We start from the raw sequence: 22,568 nt of genomic DNA on the forward strand, positions 1-22,568 counted from the left end.
TTCATACGAATAATCTGTTGTTTACTGTGGGAGTTACAAGGGCCCCATTTCACAGCAAAACCATGACCCAAAAAAATTTCAACTCTCAATATCTTCTTAACTAATGGTTCTGTACTCAAGAAAATTATAGCATACTACTCAGTAAAATAGAGTGTGTAAGAGCACAAAATTTCATACGAATAATCTGTTGTTTTCTGTGGGAGTTACAAGGGCTCCATTTCACAGCAAAACCATGACCCAAAAAAATTTCAACTCTCAATATCTTCTCAACTAATGGATCTGTACTTAAGAAAACTATAGCATACTACTCAGTAAAATGGAGTCTGCAAGAGCACAAAATTTCATACGAATAATCTGTTGTTTACTGTGGGAGTTACAAGGGCCCCATTTCACAGCAAAACCATGACCCAAAAAAATATCAACTCTCAATATCTTCTTAACTAATGGTTCTGTACTCAAGAAAACTATAGCATACTACTCAGTAAAATAGAGTGTGTAAGAGCACAAAATTTCATGCGAATAATCTGTTGTTTACTGTGGGAGTTACAAGGGCTCCATTTCAGAGCAAAACCATGACCCAAAAAAATTTCAACTCTCAATATCTTCTCAACTAATGGATCTGTACTCAAGAAAACTATAGCATACTACTCGGTAAAACAGAGTGTATAAGTGCACAAAATTTCATACGAATAATCTTTTGTGTACTGTAGGAGTTATTAGGGCCCCATTTCACAGCAAAACCATGACCCAAAAATATTTCAACTCTCAATATCTTCTCAACTAATGGTTCTTAACTCAAGAAAACTATAGCATACTACTCAGCATAATAGAGCCTGTAGGAGCACAAAATTTCATACGAATAATCTGTTGTTTACTGTGGGAGTTACAAGGGCTCCATTTCACAGCAAAACCATGACCCAAAAAAATTTCAACTCTCAATATCTTCTCAACTAATGGATCTGTACTCAAGAAAACTATAGCATACTACTCAGTAAAACAGAGTGTGTAAGAGCACAAAATTTGTTACGAATAATCTGTTGTTTACAGTGGGAATTATAAGTGCTCCATTTCACAGCAAAACCATGACCCAAAAAATGTCAACTCTCAATATCTTCTCAACTAATGGTTGTGTACTCAAGAAAACTATAGCATACTACTCAGTAAAATAGAGTGTGTAAGAGCACAAAATTTCATACGAATAATCTGTTGTTTACGGTGGGAGTTACAAGGGCTTCATTTCACAGCAAAACCATGACCCAAAAAAATTTCAACTCTCAATATCTTCTCAACTAATGGATCTGTACTTAAGAAAACTATAGCATATTACTCAGTAAAACAGAGTGTGTAAGTGCACCAAATTTCATACGAATAATCTTTTGTTGACTGTAGGAGTTATCAGGGCCCCATTTCACAGCAAAACCATGACCCAAAAAAATTTCAACTCTCAATATCTTCTCAACTAATGGTTCTGAACTCAAGAAAACTATAGCATACTACTCAGTATAATAGAGCCTGTAGGAGCACAAAATTTCATACGAATAATCTGTTGTTTACTGTAGGAGTTACAAGGGCTCCATTTCACCAAAAAAAATTTCAACTCTCAATATCTTCTCAACTAATGGATCTGTACTCAAGAAAACTATAGCATACTACTCAGTAAAACAGAGTATGTAAGAGCACAAAATTTCATACGAATAATCTGTTGTTTACTGTGGGAGTTACAAGGGCCCCATTTCACAGCAAAACCATGACCAAAAAAAATTTCAACTCTCAATATCTTCTTAACTAATGGATCTGTACTCAAGAAAACTATAGCATACTACTCAGTAAAACAGAGTGTGTAAGTGCACAAAATTTCATACGAATAATCTTTTGTTTAGAGTGGGAATTATAAGGGCCCAATTTCGCAGTAAAACCATGTCCCAAAAAAATTTCAAGTTCAATTTACTTTTAACTTCATAATAACAAAAAAAAAAAAAAAAACAATTAAAGTTTTAATAAAGGAATATAACTACATGGCCAGACTTGTTGGAGCATGTACAGGCAAATTAACTATTAAATAAAAACGAAAACAATATGAGTTTTCCTATTGAGACTACACAGTACACAGAAATAATGAGTACACAGAGATATGCTAATGAGTTAAGGTTGCTACAAGTTGCGTCATAAGTTCTGTTATTTAATTTTTCAAAAATATTAATAAATGCAGCGCATATATATTTGGGTGCAATTGCTTTCTGTATTAAGGTCTCACACAACTGAAGTTTACACATGCGCAGTTGATTAAGTTAGCAGTGTAAATCATTTTCCTATTTAAAAAACAGCTGTTAGCACATGTATGAATTAACAGAAAATAAAAAGTAGTGGTTGGGAGGGGTCTTGATACAGTGGCATGTCTAGAGAGGTAATCATTTGGAAAAAAAGACGCAATTCTATTGGTTAGTTAGAGTGTAACGTAATTGTGGTGGGGGGGATAAAGCTAGAAGCTAGCTGGTAGGATATCCCAAGTGTTTGTTAGCGTTTAATTTTCAGTGAGTGTAGGTCGCGGCATCAGCAGAGGAAGCAGTCCAGATGAAGGGGGTAAGTAAATAAATTTTTCTATTACCTAAAGTGAGGTTATCCATTTTTATTTAAGTTGAATATTTTTGTGATAGTGGGAGCAATTTAAATAAAATAAAAAAACATTCTTGGTAAGGGGGTTAGATTTTTAAAAAAATAATTCCAAGGTAAAACATAAGAGAACATTCAAAACTAGAGTAAGCGAGACTATGTGGAATACTGGTGAAGATGACGTAATATCCAACACGAAGGTTGTAGGATCGACTCCCTCGTGAGAAAACCTTCCCATCGGTGTGTGAGGGGGTGGAGGTTAAAGAAGAGATCGTTCATAACTCGAGTATGCTAGTGTAGCCGACTGGTGAAGATGACGTGTCTTCCAACACGAAGGTAGTAGGATCGAATCTCAGGTAAGAAATAAATAAAAAAAAATGCTCCCTCCCATCTATCAGTGGGCGAGGGGGCGGAGGTATGTTTTATTAGCTGGTATGTGGTCCGCCATCTTAAGTCTACAGGTGGTATGAAGCCCGCCATATTGACGTCATCAGCTAATAGGAGGTCCGCCATCTTGTGTACTACAGCGGTTAAGCCATCTTGTAGGAGGATTGATAGGCCAATGAATATGACGACTGAGAGGTGGGATAAAGGTAGGTGTCATGTAAGTGTGGCTGGGTGGGGGGTAAGGTGGTGTCGTTGAATTCGCCGATTAATGGATTAAGGGGGGAAGAGGCGTGGCTTAAAGCCCTTATCCAAGTTCCTGATTGGGCGATTAAGAAGGATGGGGTAGGGCTGGTGGTGTCGTCGAATTCGCTGATTGGTCGATTAGGAAGCGGTGGGGGTAAACGTGATGTCGTCGAAATCGATGATTGCCTGGGAGGGCAGCCATCTTGCACATTTTAGGTGCATCGATGATTAGTCAATAATGAGGGGGTAGGGGGCGTGGCTTAAACCCTTGTCCAATTCGATGATTATTCAATAAGAAGAGGGGGCGTGGCTTAAACCCTCGTCCAATTCGATGATTAATCAATAAGGATGGGTGATGGTAGGGTTGGGCGGAGTGGGGATGGCGGCCATCTTGCACAAAAAAGGTGCACATTTTAGGTGTGCCAGAACTGCCATTTCCCCTCTACTCCAATAAGATGAATTCACCATCTAATTGTATTTATAGATACAGTAATTGTGACGATGATTTAATTTCAGTAAAGTCGTTTATCCAATTACTCAAAAAAAGTAAGAGTTTCAAACAAGAGAAATCGCTAAGTTATCTAGTATATTTATTTATTTTTTAAATCAGAAACCTTATTGAGGGTGGACAGCAGTTTTTGCCTGAGTAATCATTTAAAATGTTTTATGTTATTTGCCTTGACTTTCCGTTGTGAAATCACTCAAGAAAAACAGTAATACATCAGATTTTTTTTTTTCATTAACCAGATACTAGCTGAGTAAAACTTTCGTATTTTAGTTTGTGAAATCTTGCCCTGCTTCGGTTATATTTGAATTATCCATTATAACAACTTTTGCACTTTTAGATCCAGTCCACCAATCGTCAGTCGGATCAAGTTCATGTTTCGTTCACCTATTGTGCACTATTGACATTAAGTCAAAAATAGAAATCGCTAACCTATCTCCATTCGTTCCCAGGCAATCTATGAAATGGAATCGATAATTATTAAGTAAAAGATGCTATTCTTAATCGACTTAATTTGTGTTTCTAAAAAAGTACATTGCTAATAAAAGAAGATTTTCTCGCGGAACCATCCATGCTTGCTATTCTCCAAACAAAAATTGCATTGTTAATTTTAGCGAGCCAATAATCACGTAAAAATGAAAAAAATCAGAATATAAAATTCAAAGTAAGTACAATATACTGAGAGAGCCGGCACCCAACTAAAGGAAGGTGCCAAATCTCCTTTTAAGCTCTTGAAACCTGTCGCGGGATAAGCAACTTTCTCCTCGAGAGTGGCTAAAAGAGGGTGCTGAAGAGCTTTATCTAGTTCCAGCACTACAGATTTTTAAGGTCATGATGTATCATTATATTTCGGTGTAACATAAAGATAAATAATAGAGTAAATAAGGGAAGGGATTAGCTCAGTGGTACGCGTGTACTGGTTTCCAATGCGGAGATTCCGGGTTCGAATCCAGCTGCTGGCCCTTGGATTTTCTCTACCTAGGAGCTTCGTACAACTCATTGTCCACTCATTGAATGTATTGTCTGTAACGAGAGTAGTTGCCATTAACCTCATATTTTAACGCTCCTTAAATGAAAAATAAAATGTATAAATACAAATTAAGTACAAAATAAAACTGTTCATTTTTTTCTAGTCAATTGTGATAGTGAACATGAAAATTTTAACTGAATTTAATAAAAACAAACGACAGAGATTATAATAATAGGATGCTGATATTAAAGACAATGTACTAAATAATAACAATAACAAATAATACATTTGCAATGGACAACTTGGTCAACTTGGCGGACGGACTCTGGAGTCCATGCCTAAAGTGTTTGTAAATTTGTTCGTATAGTAAATATGTTATTTTTGTTCAATAAAACACTATTATTATTATTATTAATAAATAATACATTCTTCGATGTAGACGCACCTTAATTAAGTATGTATTTAATAAATCATATTAGAAACAGTAGCAGTTTTGTTTTTTTAATAACACTGTCTTGAGCTGAGACACTGCAGATGTGTGGAATACTACCATTAAAGATATCAAAATGCAGATATAAAATTATTATGACTTGGTTCGTGATGCTCAACGTTAATTGAAACTGGTGCGAAACGAATGTAAGCTACAAGAAACATTTGCTCCACAGATTACGGTTCGAATAATATTGGACTTATCTTAGCATATCTATTTAATTGAATAGATTGAATAATTATCGATAATTATCTATTTAAAGATTTAAACTTTTAAACAGTAATATATACAAAAAAATAGATTTGATCATTTTTATGATTTAATTGACATAAAAGAAAAATTATATTGGAATGCTTGATAATTGTCACGAACAGTATCTCTACCTTATTTTTCCTGCTGGACTTTTATTTTTACTTCCTCGTTTCACTCATCACTCCAAGGATTTTGGGGAATCGTCACCATAAAATGCGAATATAGACTGCATAGCTTTTTCACTCATATGAAGAGGATCAGTCTTTAATTTAACTAGACCAGTCATCCTAAATTCTTGATCTTTTTTCAAACATTTGAACGCATTGTAATAATATCGATATGGGTTGGTTAAATACTCTTTAGTCGCTGATGTGTCGAATGCATGTTGAGGATCAGGAACATTGAGCAATGAGATAAAATCATTCATTACAGTGACCATACTCTGGCTGGCCAACCAATGTTCAGGACTAACAATGGGCATGCACATTTCTCCTTGATCATTTACGTTTGGATGATAGATTCTTGTATATACAGTGAAACGTGGCGGTCTGAAGGGATATTTATCGCTGAACATGATACCAAAATGAATCTTAGCACCATCAAGCGGCTTCTTATATAAGATAAATGATCCTAAGCCCAACAGAATTGCGATCCCCTTATTAATATAAAGATATTTTTTATTTTTTAAATTATACAATATTATTGATCTGAAAACACTATAATATTAAGATAATTAAAAAAACGGTTTTGTATATAAAAGACGATGATGAAACAAGCACTAAATACCAAATGATTGAAATGATTCACCAAATGATGAATTTTAAGATTTATACTCGTACTTTAAAATTTGTGTGAACGAAAAGAAATTCATTAGAAAATACACACACACACACACACACAAGTGCAAGAAACTAAGATAAGAAACGCATCTGCACGCCATTCATTAGCACTATATTATCAATTGACGACTCAAAATCTAACTTCACCAAATCTAGTACCTCGCCAACGAAAAATGTTTCCATAATCCCTTTCAAGGGTAAATTTCCTCCCGAATCCCGCTGATAAAACGTTATAATATTCTTCGTTTAATTTACGTACAGCCCCCATTAATTGCGCAATTTATCTTAAAAAAACTTATTAAAAAAAATATAAAAAATCATCACTATAATGAAGTAAAGGTAAAACTTTTAAATTTTATTTCATGAACATATGGCTTGCGATCATGTGCGCTCATTGCTAAGGTAACTGTGAAGTAAAAGATTTTCCTAAATTCAGAAAAATTTGATTGGAAGGCCTAAATTTTTGGTAAGTTTTGGTGTTAGCTTTGAACCGCAGAGTTTTTATTGCTATAAATTAGTTTTTTATTTCGACTAGAAGTTCAATTTAGTAAATTATTTCATTTTATCAAGTTCCATTCTTTTAAGTTTATTAGAGGGTTCCTTATTAGTCATTAGTCAATGGGAATGCCAAGATAACGAACTACGAGTATATTTTGCAGCAAGACAGGCGATATCAAATTCATCGACTTCTGTATTGATATTCCACTTAGGCGAATAGAGAATGTGAACAACACATTTTATCATATCATATTATATTTTATATCAGGAATTGGACTACTTCAATTGGACTATTGGTACAATAAAAATATAAGAGATTCAAATCCAAACAAAAAAGAAATTAAAAAATATCTGACTATTTTTACTTAAAAACGTTTTCCTATCATAATAATATTGCAAATATCTTATTAAGTTTTTTAAATAATAGGTAAATTGTTGAATCCAGCAGTATATTTGTTTTACACCGAAATGAATTTATTTTTTTTGTAGTTGAAATTAAATTTTATAGATAGTTGCCGATATTAAAGTTACCTAAAATTAAAAATATGAAATACTAGCCAAAAAATAAGAAGGATTAGTTTTTTACCTCAATGCAGGTTATCTTCCTTCTGATTTTGCCCATGAGAACATCGACTCCGAGGACGGATTTGTTCTTTGGATCGAGGGTCCATAGTCTCAATGTGTACACTCCTCCAGTAAGAAAGCATAAATTATGCACATTCAAAGCTCCAATGGTTACTGCGTCTCCAGCATTTAGATTGGAAGAAAATGTTCCTGATAGAACATTTTTAAATTAACTGAAAATTTTCCCAAGAGTTTGGGGTGATATGGTTGGAAATTTAACAGTGCAGTTTGGAGTAACAATCAGCGCTATGACGCTATAAGTGACAATGATAAAACTGAATTGTAGATACAAACAAGTGGAGAAATATCCAAAACTGATTGGACCACTAGTCACTCTTTAGAAAAGAAGATCACTTGATCACTGCCTTTTAAGCGCCCTGTTAGCTCAAGAAGAGTCAATAAAGAAATAGTTTGAACTAGAAAATTTACTAATGACTGCAGGTAGAAGAGGAGTTTCTCTTAGAGTTTTGGTTACTTAAAAGTGATTTTCTTATTACGTACGCATAGTAATTTTCTTGTACTGTATGCATAGTTTGGTTATAGACTTTTATATTATGGGACTTTTATACATATATTATATGTATTTAAGATTGTAGTTATTAAATTCGTTGGAGCCTGGTGCGTTTGGTTGAACTCCAAGTTCAATTCCATATGTATAGATTATTTTATAACATGTTTATAAGTCATTTGTTGAAATCAAATATAATCAATCGCTTAAAAGTTATCGAAAGGGTCTGATTAGTTCTGTTCTTTTAAGTCTATTGTGTGGAATACAATATAGATAAATATACTTAAAAATATCTACTTACCACAAATAGCATCTCCAGAAATGATGTCAAACACTACAACATTTGCATCATCTCTTCCGCCCAGAGAGATTATATAATTTTCACAAATGGAAAATTGTACATTCTCGACTCGAACTTTATGGGAATCATGTTTGAAAACTGATTGCCCAGTAGCGTAATCCCACACAATGACGGGGGCCTGAGGGTTTATAAATAAAAATGAATTATTTACTTTTAGATTGTGACAAATAATAAATCCAATGTTAGAACACAAATTAGTTTTGATAATCTGACTTTTACTCGGTAAGATCCAGATGATTTATAAAGAAATAAACTTGAAAATTGAGTAAAAAATATTTTTCTTCAATTTAATTTTTTGTTAAATTTTCATCATGTTAGACTCAACATAAAATTAATTAAGAGTTGATTAGATAAACACCTTGAATCCCATATGATTGATCTGTCCAGATGCAATGTACTTCCCAGTCCTAGATACCGCTACTGAAGAAATAACGTTATTATGGCCTTCTAAATAGCGGTACGTTTTAGTTTCCATATTCTGGATGGCAACTTTGGTACCGAAAGGATATATAATATGGCTTCCATCTGGATGGACCTTTAGACCTTTCATCGCATTGCCTGCAAGGAAACACAACTTTAAACAATCATAACCAAGTTTTAGATCCTACTAAATTTCAATTCCAAATCACTTTCAATTTAACTTCTGAATCTTTTAATCATTAATAGTCAAATACAAATCCAGCAGTATTTAGTGCTGGTCAAAATTGTTTTGGGTTGATATAAAAGAGTGGAAGAAATTCTTCTATCGAAGATTTGAGGAAGCAAAAAGATGGCCACTAGGTTAAGATTGTCTCTCTCCGATGATGGGAGAGAACCTGGAGTTTGTTTGCTTCTGCTCACATGTCTTTCTTGCTTCCAGAAATAGTCAGCCCCCCAAAAATGAATATTTATTGCTATCTGAATGAATCGAAAGAAATCTAAACGGAAACGAAAGAACTATAAAATAAATTACTTTCACGGACACCCTTAATGAAATCTGTTTTGAATAAACCTCTACTAAACAGATTTCTTGTTCTGATTTGAATTGTTAGCACTTGTTAGAGGGGTAAGAGGACATACGAAGAAGTCAAATTCGCGAGCAAATCTCAAAGGTGTCTTAGATGCTCTTTTGAATAGCTCAACGTCTAGTGCAACGAACTTGAAGAAAGAATATTTCTCAGACAATACCACCCTTCAACCGTACTTGCTGCTGGACGTCTGGCTCTAAAGTCTACTTGGTCAGCAGGCCCTCTCGGCCTGTACGGTCTTGGATGAGCTGATTCACGGTTGCCTTTGGTGAATGAGTCCTCAAATAAACTCGTCCGATTCTATTTGACCGGTGGGCGGCTTGAAATTCGCTACAGACTCAGAACTTGAACATTTCAGTCCAAGTTCCATTACAGACGAAGGCACTAAGAATTGTTAACTACTACGTTCAGTCCGTCCTTACATAACCCATAAACACTTCATGCTCTCGTACCAGGAGAGAGTCAGCTTAAATGAGGTACTGAATACAGTCTAGCTTTGACTTGGTAGGCTAATGATGGATTTAATTGCCGCATGACTACTTTGTATTAGAGATTACGTTCTAAAAACTAATATTGACCAAAATCGACAATAGAAGAAGGTCGTAAAATGTGCTTAGCACCGAGTGGACTCATTGTGCTGACATTGTGGACCCCATGGTGCTGACCTGCACGTTATGTACACCATATTAGCTCTTGGCTGCATCTTTAAGAGATATCATGAGTCTAACTTTAACTTTAACAATTGGTCGCAAACCGTATCTAAGAAGAGAATTTGATCTAGAACAGTGTTATATCCGACTCAGTTATGTGCATCCTTTGAACATTAATTATAAGTATATTTATATTGTAATAATTACAAGGAGTGTGAGTGAATCACATACTAGATTTATTTAACCCCCCACTAGTAAACAAACAGATCATGTTTAAATGGATCTAAATAGATAATTAAATCCTGCTATCATTAGGCACCACACCCAATTGTTAATTGTGTTCATAGACCAATTCAATTTGGGTTGAATGGAAATTTTCTTTCAAATGGGTTTAATGAAGATTTAATTTTTGTCCTTGGAGGCTTAAAAAATTAAGTGTTTCTAATAATTTATCTGAAATTTAATTTTGTTTTGTTTTAATTAGAGACCTATGACAAAATGCCGTCACAAAATATTTGGTATTTTAAATTACAGAGACCAAAATTGTTTAATAATTCTTGAGAATATAAAGTGCTATAGGAATTTGCAATTCTTACCATCGAATCCGATGATTGATCTTAATTCCAAGTCTTGTACATCGATTTCGTCTGGCATTTTATAAAGTTACAATTAAAGATAAACAAAATGACAAAACGAAAAATAAGAAACGCATTGGAAAGTTGATGTGTTACCAAGGAAACCCTTCACACTTCCATGGACTTGTTAAAATGCAATAAAACATTTGTTTAAAGCGTAAGTAATTTTAATTCTCTGAGTGGGAAAATTGTTTTTTAATTTACACATTTTAATACATTTTTATTTGTTAATATAATCATTTTATATCAAGTAACAAATCTGAATTCTCCTGTTGCACAGTAAGTAAAATGTTACCACAACATTCCAAACATAACCAACAGAATGCACCACTTAGCACTATTTAGTTTCTAAGTTTACTTAGGCGACCAACCAGACGTTTCGTGTTTGCCGAGGCATTCTAAGTTTGCGAATTTTTCCCGTTTAGAATTTTAATGTCCTCTGTTGTTATCCTATGATTGTGTTCCATATTAAAAAAAATTAGTTTAGAAGAATTCTCGGCTAATCTTTAGAATAGCGCCCCAGAGGCGTGGCCTGTTTATTTTTAGGGGGTGGGAAGTACAGCGCACCTACCGGGGAAAATTAAAACTACCTCCCGCCAATGTGCGGATGGTGCGAATTTCGTAGCGCTTATGTTTAGCGCGCATGCGCAGTACACATACTGCATAGCAACTGCTTCCTGTTTAATGTATTAATAGTTCCCGCGAGTGTTCTGTGTGTGACCGGAGGTGCCGTTTTTTGTAACTTTATGAGTATGAGCGTTTTAAATTTGCGGGTTGTTTTAAATTAAAGCATGATTGTAGTGTGAGTAAGAATGGAGTTCGACAAGTATACCCTCCTCAGGAAAAGGACTCCACAGAATAAGGTAGTTTCTTTTTTGTTGTTCTGTGTAATTATTGTAATGAATGGTGTGACACAAATTAAAAAATTGAGGGTGATTAGGTAGGTTAGGAGGGGGGCCTAATTCGAAGTGATTCTGATTCGCTGTTACTACAGAACCCGCCATATTCAAATATAAATATAAAACTATTTCTTTATTTTATATTTACACTTAAATCTAGCGGGTTATATGGTAACAGCGAATCAGAATCACTTCGAATTATTTATTTAGGATTGATATTTCTATTTAAACACCCGCTGATTTATTTATTTTTTCTTAATGGGGGCTTCGCCCCCCACACCCCTGATTTTTTCTTAATGGGGGCTTCGCCCCCATACCCCCTCCTAACCTAACTAATCACCCTCAATTTTTTAATTTGTGTCACAAGATTCATTACAATAATTACACAGAACAATACAAAAGAAACTTACCTTATTCTGTGGAGTCCTTTTCCTGAGGAGGGTATTCTTGTCGAACTCCCTCCAGAAAATCGAACAAAATTTTATAACATTCATTACTCCATCCTCACTCACACTACAATCATGCTTTAATTTAAAAAAAAACTGCAAATTTAAAACGCTCATACTCATAAAGTTACAAAAAAAAAAAGGCACCTCAAGTCACAAACAGGGCACTCGCGGGAACTATTAATACATTAAACAGGAAGCAGTTACTATGCAGTAAGTGTACTGCGCTTGCCCGCGAAACATAAGAGTTACGAAATTCGCACAATCCGAAACAGTTCATTGGCGGGAAGTAGTTTAAAATCTCACCGGTAGGTGCGCTGTACTTCCCACCCCCTAAAAATAAACAGGCCACACCTCCGGGGAGCTATTCTTTAGATTAGCCTTTTTTTGTTTTGGTAGTAATTTTTTCTCCATGTTCTCAAGTATTGAATACTTTTCTTCAATCTTTCTACAATAATCCTTTCCAAGTTGAAAGATCTCGTGCTTTTCTTCCTTTATTCCTTATCTTGCAACTATCATCTCCTCCACTTGATCTTTCCGCATATTTTTACTGTAAATTGACCAGGGAAGCTAACATATTAAAAAAAGTTGTCGAAGCTTCAATTTTCACTGGATTCTAAGCTTTGACAGGACTTCTTGACAGCGCCCTTGGGAATATAACGATAATCTTTCTATTTGATTCAGCATATGGCAAAGTAGAGAGTGTCATCGAAAACCACCTCACGTTTGGCACTTAAAAAGTGAAGGAGAAAATAGCTATATGACGCTCCCTTCTTCCGGAAGCAACCAAGGTCAATGAGAATGGTAATTTTCGCCTTTTAAGTGGTCATGACTGTTTATAAGAACAACTGGACCGCATAAGAGTTGTCAACTATCCACTCCGCCATACAAGAGGAATATATCCTTACTGTTACGCACAGTTACCACCAAGTATATTACGCAACGAGATACTAAATACAAATAAGGCAGCAATGCCAAGTTTACTGGGAAACGCAGTACCAAAACTCATTGGACGAAAGAAAACATTAATTACTTTGGTGATTAATTTGGTAAAATAATTTTTATGGCAACTGATGTCAAACCATAGAAAGGAGAAATTAGCAAATTAAAGGCTAAATTAACAAGATTGAAAATTATAACAGAACATTTTTCTTGTTATTAAAGAACCAACTTCAAGCAGTTTATTCACTAAGGAAGAGAAAACAACCATCTACCGGAATTTTGAACTTTCCTGCTGTTTCCTATATCTTGAAAATAGTGCTAAAAATATTTTATGCCATTCCCTCTAATTGCACAATCTATCACGTTTACTGAATTGTGCATTGTAGTTAATCTAGAAATTGTAATAAGGGAGCCAAAGTAGAAAATAATTCATTCGTAAAAGTACAATGCACTTAATTAGCAAATTAATGCTTAGCTAATCTTTGAAGAAGAAAGTATTGCACTGTTACAGAATTTTCTATATTGAATATTCTTTTGAGGCCCCTGAATACAAAAAGTTCTCGCTCTCTCTTTGAGAATATATCTATCGCATTTCAAAAAGGTGAAGGCCTGGCAATTCGCATCTAATATGACTACTCATGTTTTTTGAACAGTGATGAAGAGACTAAAAAGTATTTGTGAACAATTCACAACAAATATGAAGAAGAACTAAAGCTGAGGAAAGACAACTGATAAGAAACCAGTGTTAGTAATCCTGCCGACTATTCTCAAGACAGTGCTATCAAACAATAACCCGCATAGACTAGCTAACTCACTACCTGCATCGTAAAGGTAATGATTTTTTTATCACTTAATTTCAATGACCATCGCAAACATCAGCAACAGACAAAATCCATAAACGATGCTACAGATATGGCGCTACAGATTTGTTTTTTTTAATTAGATTAAAATAATGTATATTTAAAAAGGTTAATTAACTTTCTTCGATAATTGCATCAGCCACGTAAGACGCTAGTGAGTGGTACAAAACAACATGTAATAACAATTCTGTTTATGAAGAAAATTTATCAAATTAATTAATGTATTAGAACTACAATAAAAGAAATTCTTAAGAGGTTGCTAATCTTGGTTTTATTTTAAAAAATAATCATAAAATTGGCCTGTATTAGGCTTATTATTGGACAGTTTGAGATCCTGATGCAGTTATTTCTTAATATCGAAAACTTTGATGTCCGGATTGGTTACTTTTCTGAATAAATTAGAATTTGAGGAAAATAAGTTGAGTGGAGCAGACACATAGCCTCGATTCTCACCATACTAATATCAGAAAATGGTTTAATTTTTGTTTTAAATAATGCGATTTATTTTATTCTACTTTTTTCAAATAAAAAGAAATCGTGGGAGTAAGGGTATTGCCAAAAATGTGGACGACCTTAGTCAGCTGCAAAATGCATATGACATAACTCACACTAGTTTGGCAACAAGTAGCCGCAGCCAACGAACACATACCACTAAAATGTAATTGCATTTGTCTCCTTTAATGACGGAATAATTCGGTTTCACTAGTAATAATACTTCTCTCATCTTCAGGTACATATATAAATGATCTTTCTTTAAGAAACAAGTAAGAAAGTATTCTTTCGACAGAAACTGTAGATTGTACTGGACTAACTGAAGCTTATTGGCTGTAAACTTAGATTCCGCAACATCAAGAAAGGAAATAAAGAAGAGAAAAAGAAAGGAAAAAAAAAACGTACCGTTCATTCCAGTCATTTAAATGTCCTATTTCTCGTTCAAGGGCACTTTGATGTCCTACCTTGAACTGCACATTTAATTGCACCAGTGTCTGATAATTTGTTGTTTTATATATTATATAAATAAATAATTTTTTTTTTTATTCCCTTATCGAAACTGAAAAACAAAAACACTATGATTTCAATTACTTATAATTTTTAATTGGCAAGAATCGTAGTTTATTTTTTGTTTGGCGATAATGAGGCATTGTGAACAGCCCTCAGGGTACAAAAAACAACTTTCCATAAACGGCCCGCAGCAACAGATGCTTCACAGAAACAACTATGTAGTTCACCCTAAATGGCTAAATGATCACCATTCTCCCTTGAAAAAGAAGAAAACAGAGACTTCTATTGTTTATACTATCGTTGAACTAAAATGACTTGAGATATCTCAAAGAAAAATGAGCAAACACATCTATGGTACCTTAGAGGTTAGAGGAATCAGCTGTCTTTCTTTGAAACTGAGTACGCAGAAGTGGACAGTACTTCTTGTTGGCAAAGTTCTTATGAAATTATTAACCAGGCCATCAAATTTGTGATGGACAGGTGGTCTTTGTTTTGCAAAAAGTGTCTAGATACTTCTAAACCAGAAATTCAAAATTCAAATCCGCCTTGCTTTTCTGTTCTAAATTTTCAGAGATATACATTTCAAAAAATTCATTTATTTACCTTTTATGCCAAGACATCTCCTCATACATTACTACATTGTAGAATTGAAAGCTGCCTCATTGTTTTTGATAAACTATCGCTCACACACACTAGATAGGATAAATAAATTCAAGGCGCATCAACATCTGATACTTCCTTTTCCTACATTGTTAATATAAATAAGGGTCTTGGTCTTGGCTTATTAAGAACTGTATTCGTCGCAGTAATGTATTTTACTAAGTAGATTTTAATTAACAATATTCAACTGGTAGGCGAACTACATCATAAAATCATCATTTTAAATTTCAACTCATAATATTTTGTTCTTTAATATATGTATATAAATCCGTTATCGTAAATATACACTGGGCCAAAAACGTCTGTGAACACTAACCTAAATTTTATTACTTTTATTATTATCTTATTAGAAACTTCTTTTATTTTCAAATGAAATATACTATTCGATAGAGAGAAACCAGAGTTTTTCATTTTATATTCAATCTTTTATTTTTGTTCAGCAGGAATATCACAATTAAATGTTTAACAAAACAACACCCCAAACGAATGCAAAAAAAGTCTGTGAACACTTTGCAGAAATAAATCATTCTTACACATTGTACGTGAATTATAAATTTTAAAAACTTGTAGGACCTCCTATGTTCCTAATCACTTCCAACAAGCGAGCTTTCATCGATCCTAATAATTTTGTGGTCGTCAATGTTGGAATTTTATCCCACTCTTCTAAAATAGCGTTTTTTAGTTGTTCACGGTTTCTTATTCCTCGTTTATTTATTTGGCGGCTGATTTCATCCCACAAATGTTCTATTGGGTTAAGGTCTGGCAATTGTGGAGGGGTGTTTAGGCGCCAGAGTGTATTATTTAAAAGCCATTCCCGAGTTTTTAGTGCGGTATGTTTCGGGTCATTGTCTTGTTGGAAGACAAACGTTCCCTCCAACCCTAATTTTTTTGAATTTTCTTTTAAATTGCGTCTTAATATATCCACATACACATATTGGTCCATCATACCATTAATTAGATCTAACTTGCCCACTTCTTTAGCACTCATGCACCCCACACCAGAATGTTGCCTCCCCCATGCTTAAAAGTAGGCTTCATATTTTTCATTTTCATAGCTTCATTTCTTTTTCGCCACACTTTTTGTCGTCAATCAGACCCACATACATTGAATTTCGACTCATCTGAAAAGATTACGGTTTCCCAGAAACTAGAAGGCTTAGAAACATATTCTTTCGCGAAATCCAATCGGCGGTTACGATTTATTTTATTGATTAAAGGTTTTTTCCTCGGGACTCGACCGCAATAATCGTATTCATGTAATTTATTTCTAATTGTCTGCGGTGTTACGCTTACACATAACCATTTGATAATTCTTGACTGATTTTTTGAGCGCTTGTCCTGGGTTCTTCTCGAACAGACTTCAGAATTTGCAGTTTATGAAAGGAATTAAGTTTTGGTGGCCGTCCACTGCGTGGCCTACTAATCACATTTCCGTACTTTTTAATTATATTATGCACCGTTGAAGGGTTTTTTTGAACTATCTTCCCTATTTCTCGAATACTTTTTCTTTCATTTCGCAACGTCACAATAAGTTCTCGAATTGGTCTGGGAACTTCCATATTAGTGGTTAAATATGTACTAATTAGATTATTTATTCACAAAACTGACTGTAGTGGTTTCTACAATACAATAGAGAACTTTGAAACTTTATTCAATCGTTTTTCTGTTTGTTATCTTAATGTTTTTACATATTTATACAGCTGTTCACAGACTTTTTTTGCATTCGTTTGGGGTGTTGTTTTGTTAAACATTTAATTGTGATATTCCTGCTGAACAAAAATAAAAGATTGAATATAAAATGAAAAACTCTGGTTTCTCTCTATCGAATAGTATATTTCATTTGAAAATAAAAGAAGTTTCTAATAAGATAATAATAAAAGTAATAAAATTTAGGTTAGTGTTCACAGACTTTTTTGGCCCAGTGTATATTTAAAGACAGTAAATAGATATAATGGATTTTACCATAACTTTATGGCAAACATTCATTCCAACGGAGAAGTAAACTGCAATAATCTTAATAGACCATGAAGTCCTTGGTGGTTACTATTCTGTAAATTTTAACGATTATCGTTGTTATGAGAAATAACAATAGACTTCATTGCTTTAAATGAAAATTGTTGGAGCTTACAAAAAAAAATAAACATTCTGTCAGTATAGACAAAAATATAGAAAACAATTAAAAAAAGTATGAACTGAGAACTATTAATAATTAAATAAAGATTTAACTATCTGCTACAAAAGGATAAAGAATAACAAGTAGGATCTTAGCAGCATCTCGCGGAATCAAGTTGATTCAATTTAAAATAAATTAATCAACGAAATGGAAAGTGATAATCTTTAATTGCATGCATAATCCTTGATGAACTTTTTCTCGCCTCTAAATTCAGTTTAGACTTACATCTTTTAGATTAAGAAGGAAGCTAACTACTCAAATAAACTGAGAAACCGAGCTTTATTATCTGAAGTATAACGCCCTTAACGTGATAAAAAGTAGTAAATTTCTTATTTCTTTCTTTTTATTATTTGTACTATTCTATTGAATTAAATGAACAAACTGTGGCAAAATCAACATTTGTTAGTTTTGCTTAATTTTTTATCTTATTATTCTCCGTATAAAATCTTCTCTTTTTTTCATTATTGTTAACTAATTAAGCAATTTCGTACAGCAAAGATTTTCTCTACACTATAAAAATAAAAAGCCTAGCGAGAAATTGGATAAATGAGGACATGTATTAATAAATTATGATTAAAACTGTCGCAGATCCATCTAGACATTTAGTACTTTATAACAACGATAGGTATATAAAATGTGAACCCTCATTTTCTTGTTAATCTTCCATAATATTAAATACAGTATCTAAATAATTTATTTGTTTTCCTTTGACAAATTGATAGGTCCGGAATTACAATTAGACAATTCTTGCTTTTTTCCCCCCTTAGTTACTGGCCGTTTTGAGAACTAATTGTCTTTCAGTACATCTATTGGAAAATGTGGTAAAATTAGTTGGTTAATAAATTTATCACGAACGCTACAAAATTAGGAAAATACTTAAAAACCTAAAAGATCGGGGAAACACAAAATAAGACGACTATCATCAAGGAAAAGGTATCCAAAATGAATTTAAATTTATAGTTTTAATACGCGGCAAATCAAAGATGAAAATAATCAGAGACGATAGTTAATTTTTTATTTTTTTTCCTCCTGTAAAAAGATAAATTACGCCAGAATTTCATGATGCAACATTTTACTTATAAAATTAAAAGAGTGAGGTAAACATCTTTAAATATGATTTTATTTTTTAACCTTTAAAGAATCCATTAATTTTTTTTTATTTCCCAGGGATCTACTATTAAGAACAAAAATCTGAATAACTTCGAATAATAATTCCAATAACGAATTATTGACAATTTTCTTATCTTCACGAACTAATTTTAAATTGACAGTTACATTATACAATAACAATTAAATAATCTAAAATTATTTGTTATTATAATCAATTCACCTCTCCTTTTTGATGGTTACCAATTACTACGTTATCCTTGTAACGGGTAGATTGTCCGGAAATATAAAGTAGGAGATCTATAGTAATATTTGGCGTTAATTATCACTTGGATAACTTCGGAAATGAAGCGAGAGGGGAACTGGAATGTGTGGGTAGGAAAGCTGGTAACAGTTATTGAGGCAGTGGTTTACCAGTTTCTGGGCTGCTGAAATCATAAGACAGAGCAAATATATTTCAATACTCTTTAATATATTGCTAATAACTCTTATCGCATCTACCTTTCTGTAGCGCAGGAAAGTGAGGATTGACCTTCTATTGAACAGCTTAAGGAATAGTCTATGCAGGTTTAATCAGTTCACAGGAAGAAACAGGATTTCACGTTCTTGTTATACCAGGAAAAGACTTGTTTATTTCAGGTATTCCCAAAAGTCTCTTTACATGCTAGAAAGCCTAATAATACAATACAGTCAGGGCTAGAGTTGATACGAAATTTGTGGGACCACCATTGCGTTGCGGTCACGTCCAATCCAGCCCGTTTTACATCGCTCACTGAATTTTCCCAATAAATCACTTTGGCTATCAAGAAAAAGAATTTGCTAATAGTACGTATATCTACAAAAAAAAAAAAAAAAGTCTAAGAGAGGTACCTGGATTCGAACTCGGGATCTCTACGGGGGAGTAGCAATTCTGCTGAGAAATTTTCATACAAAAATAATCTCTGAACGGAAGAGTAAGTTTAGAAACAAACGATAATGTAATGTGTTGAGTCGTTTTAACTCAATCAGTATTATAGATAATAAAAATATATATACTCTGTTTGCAAATCTGTAAACAACTTTAGATAAAAAGAAGGTTTTAGATAGTCAATACTAGCTACTAGTTAGAAATATCAAAGGAAATTAACGTATGACATAAATTAATAATATAAGATTATTCAGAAACTCGTTGATACGTATCTCTTAATGTACGTAATGCGTTCAATCAAAGATTGTTTCTTTTAAGAAATGAAGTATGTGCAAGAGAAAACATTTTTTTTTTTTTTACATTCTTAAATTTAACTTGAAATTCTAAATGGCTTCAACAAAAATAAAAGTGATATTAGTAAATAAGTTTGTTCCAATTTCAGAATCTCTGGAAGTACAATATTAATTTTGTAGAATATAACATTCCTTCAAGATCTTACTAACCCACAGTTTGTTTTCTCCGATTTTTTGCTACAAATCACGATTCTCATAACAGCTATTATGTTTCTATCCTTCCCTAGGCAGTCCATCTTCCACCTCCGCATGCTTGCATCAGCCTTCAGGGAGACAAATAAGATAGCATTCTTTCAACAAGGCTCAGCCATCGCATCAGCTTGCCCCATCTGAAGCAGTGGTTAAATATTTTATGTACAAAAATAGTTCACATAACTTTTGATTTGTTCTAAAGTCATTCTCGAAAATTTCGGGCAAAATACGTTACTCAGGATCTTTTTTTTTTTCCAAGTAGTTGAATCAAACTTTAGTGCAAACAAATCTGCAATTTATTTTTTCTGAAGAAATTTAAACTCCATGATATGTTAAAATTTAAAAAAGTAAAGTAATGCCTATTTTTTCAAGCGAGCTTTACGTCCAACTACCAATTAGGTGTTGTGGATGGAGGTGACTTGCGATAAACTTAACTGTAAAGTTCTCATATTAAAAATTAAATAAAATCCAAGGGCTAGACAGGAAATCGAACCCATTACCACATATTTACCCTCAGCATACCCCCGAAAAGCAAACCCAGGTGGCCAAAAAGCTATAGGCGATAGCCTATTTCGTGGATATAAAAAAGGAAGGTGGACGTTGACTTGGTTCCGACTGGAAATAGAAAAGCATTAAAATAAGAATATTTGGTAAGATCCTTGAAGGGGTTATGCATGCCAAAAGCAAACTGCTTGTAGTAATTTCGTGGATTTAGCGTACCTACTCTTGAAGTGCAGCTGACCAACTTGAAGTGTCATTTCTACTTAATACTTAGGAACATATAATTGATACCATTAGCAAGCTTTACACACAGATCTATAATTATTTATTAAGTTACGACAAATATTTAAACAACTTTCTAAAATTACTTTATGAATATTATCTCTATTGCTATCAATATTGTGCACTTAAAATAGATTGACCCCAATTGTTTTACATTAATTTTATCTGATCACTTTTTCGTGATGTCATGATACAGAAGACTTGTTACAACAATATCACAATATAACAAGTTACCACTCATGGATTTCATTACTGATCGTCGACGCTTTGCAAAATACCATATTTAAATAAAGTTTCATATTAGAAAAATATCAAAAATGTGGTTCAAACTGCATCAAATGAATATAGCAGTCGGCGATTGGTTTGGGATTATGAGTTTGAGAATTCAAAAAAAAATACTAACCGAGGGTATAAGCAACAACAGCCACACCGATAATATATACTATATGAGTTTAAAAAGAAAGGCTATAACTAAAACTTCAATATTTTAAAGGACTTTTTATTCCAAATATTTGAAAAAGGAATGTGTGTGCACCAAGCAAATTTAAATTACAGGTTTGTAAAATTAGCGTGCAGCAGACCAATTAAAATAGAAAGAAGGAAGTTACTGCTTATTATTTACCAAATAATTAAGTTATTACCTATTTGTACTTAACTTCCAGTTGGGAGAGGGGGTAAAAACCGATTTCTATCACCTCGAGGTGCCCCTCCTCAGAGTAGGCAACAGAAATGGTATGGCTTGTCCCTTAGTCTTAGGGGATAAAGGAAATCTTCAACCTGACAGCCCTCCATCTTGCTGAGTAGAGTTTGGCAAAGAGAAAGATCATTTGATCATCTTCTGGAGAGGATGTCTGGCGGTGGGCAACCAACTATCCCAAACTGCGGCTTCCTTCTCTTCCAAAGCCCAATTCAAGGCGTAAGGCGACCCATTCTGTAGCAATGAATGGCACATGGCTGCCTATCTGAAAGCAAAGGCTATAATCTTCCACAGTATTCTTTTATTAATTTACTTTGGTTTAGAAGTACATTTAATCTCTCCAGAAAGCGTTCGTTAATATCGCGCGGTGGAGGAAGATATATACGATATATAAGGAAACAGGGGCGTTAAGACTTTGGGAGGAGCCATCCTTCACTGGATAGTCACCAGGCGATGGATGGGATATGTCCTCACTGGAAAAATTAGGGGATCTGGTGCTTGGGAATGGCGCTATCTCCATCTCTGGGTTTTCTCTCTCTTCTCTGTACTTTTCTGGAGAGCTTATTTTGCTCTTAATGTAAAGAAAACCTATTGTAACTTCTCTGACAATGAGTTAACATAAACAATGATAAATAACTGAAAGTGATATAAACAAATGTAGTTATTACAGAAAAACCTTTTAGGGCAAAAAGTAATCTTCACACACGAGAAAACTTTGATTATACATGGATTTCAAGAATCCCTTCCCGAGGAATATAGACAGCTCTCACTTTAGCTTGAATAATAAGTTCCCTCTTCAGCTTGTGTCAAGTCTGCTAAAGCTGGGGAAAAATTAATACAACTGTAACTTGACCACTCAAGTATCGTTGGACGCTTTGTCAAATACCATATTTAAATTAGGTTTCATATTACATAGTTGACTCTGAATAGGAAAGAAGATGCAGTACTGGTGTTTGATGCTTTTATTT

At 33.8% G+C, this 22,568-nt stretch overlaps 2 protein-coding genes and 1 long non-coding RNA gene across 5 annotated transcripts in view; 1 reads left to right on the forward strand and 2 right to left on the reverse strand.

Annotated features, from left to right (window-relative positions):
- Positions 1 to 20,096, reverse strand: part of LOC141449048 (cilia- and flagella-associated protein 52) — a 37,402-nt gene extending 17,306 nt beyond the window's left edge. Inside the window, exons 1-4 of one of the 3 annotated variants that reach the window (XM_074118080.1) lie at positions 20,079 to 20,096; positions 8,646 to 8,845; positions 8,228 to 8,405; positions 7,381 to 7,568 (exon numbers count right to left, since the gene is read on the reverse strand). In XM_074118080.1, coding sequence (XP_073974181.1) covers positions 7,381 to 7,568; positions 8,228 to 8,405; positions 8,646 to 8,837 — 558 coding nt within the window. In that variant the 5' untranslated portion in view covers positions 8,838 to 8,845; positions 20,079 to 20,096. Of the gene's footprint in view, positions 1 to 7,380; positions 7,569 to 8,227; positions 8,406 to 8,645; positions 8,846 to 10,540; positions 10,693 to 19,538; positions 19,612 to 20,078 lie in introns of those variants that run through there. The other 2 variants (XM_074118079.1, XM_074118077.1) reach the window with 2 other exon arrangements.
- On the reverse strand, positions 5,503 to 6,719 carry LOC141449054 (ubiquitin-conjugating enzyme E2 L3-like). The gene is made up of 2 exons (XM_074118093.1): positions 6,456 to 6,719; positions 5,503 to 6,087 (listed from the first exon to the last, which is right to left on the reverse strand). Exons 1-2 carry the CDS (start codon positions 6,562 to 6,564, stop codon positions 5,636 to 5,638), a joined length of 561 nt encoding a protein of 186 aa, XP_073974194.1. The 5' UTR covers positions 6,565 to 6,719; the 3' UTR covers positions 5,503 to 5,635.
- On the forward strand, positions 10,735 to 15,080 carry LOC141449057 (uncharacterized). The gene is made up of 3 exons (XR_012455315.1): positions 10,735 to 10,858; positions 12,609 to 13,697; positions 14,457 to 15,080. It is a non-coding gene; the product is annotated as an uncharacterized lncRNA (long non-coding RNA).
- Positions 20,097 to 22,568: the final 2,472 nt, after the last annotated feature.

This window comes from Rhodnius prolixus, unplaced genomic scaffold (genome assembly GCF_049639745.1).
Source record: "Rhodnius prolixus isolate KJV_2025 unplaced genomic scaffold, Rpr scaffold_2, whole genome shotgun sequence".
NCBI classification, from domain to species: domain Eukaryota; kingdom Metazoa; phylum Arthropoda; class Insecta; order Hemiptera; family Reduviidae; genus Rhodnius; species Rhodnius prolixus.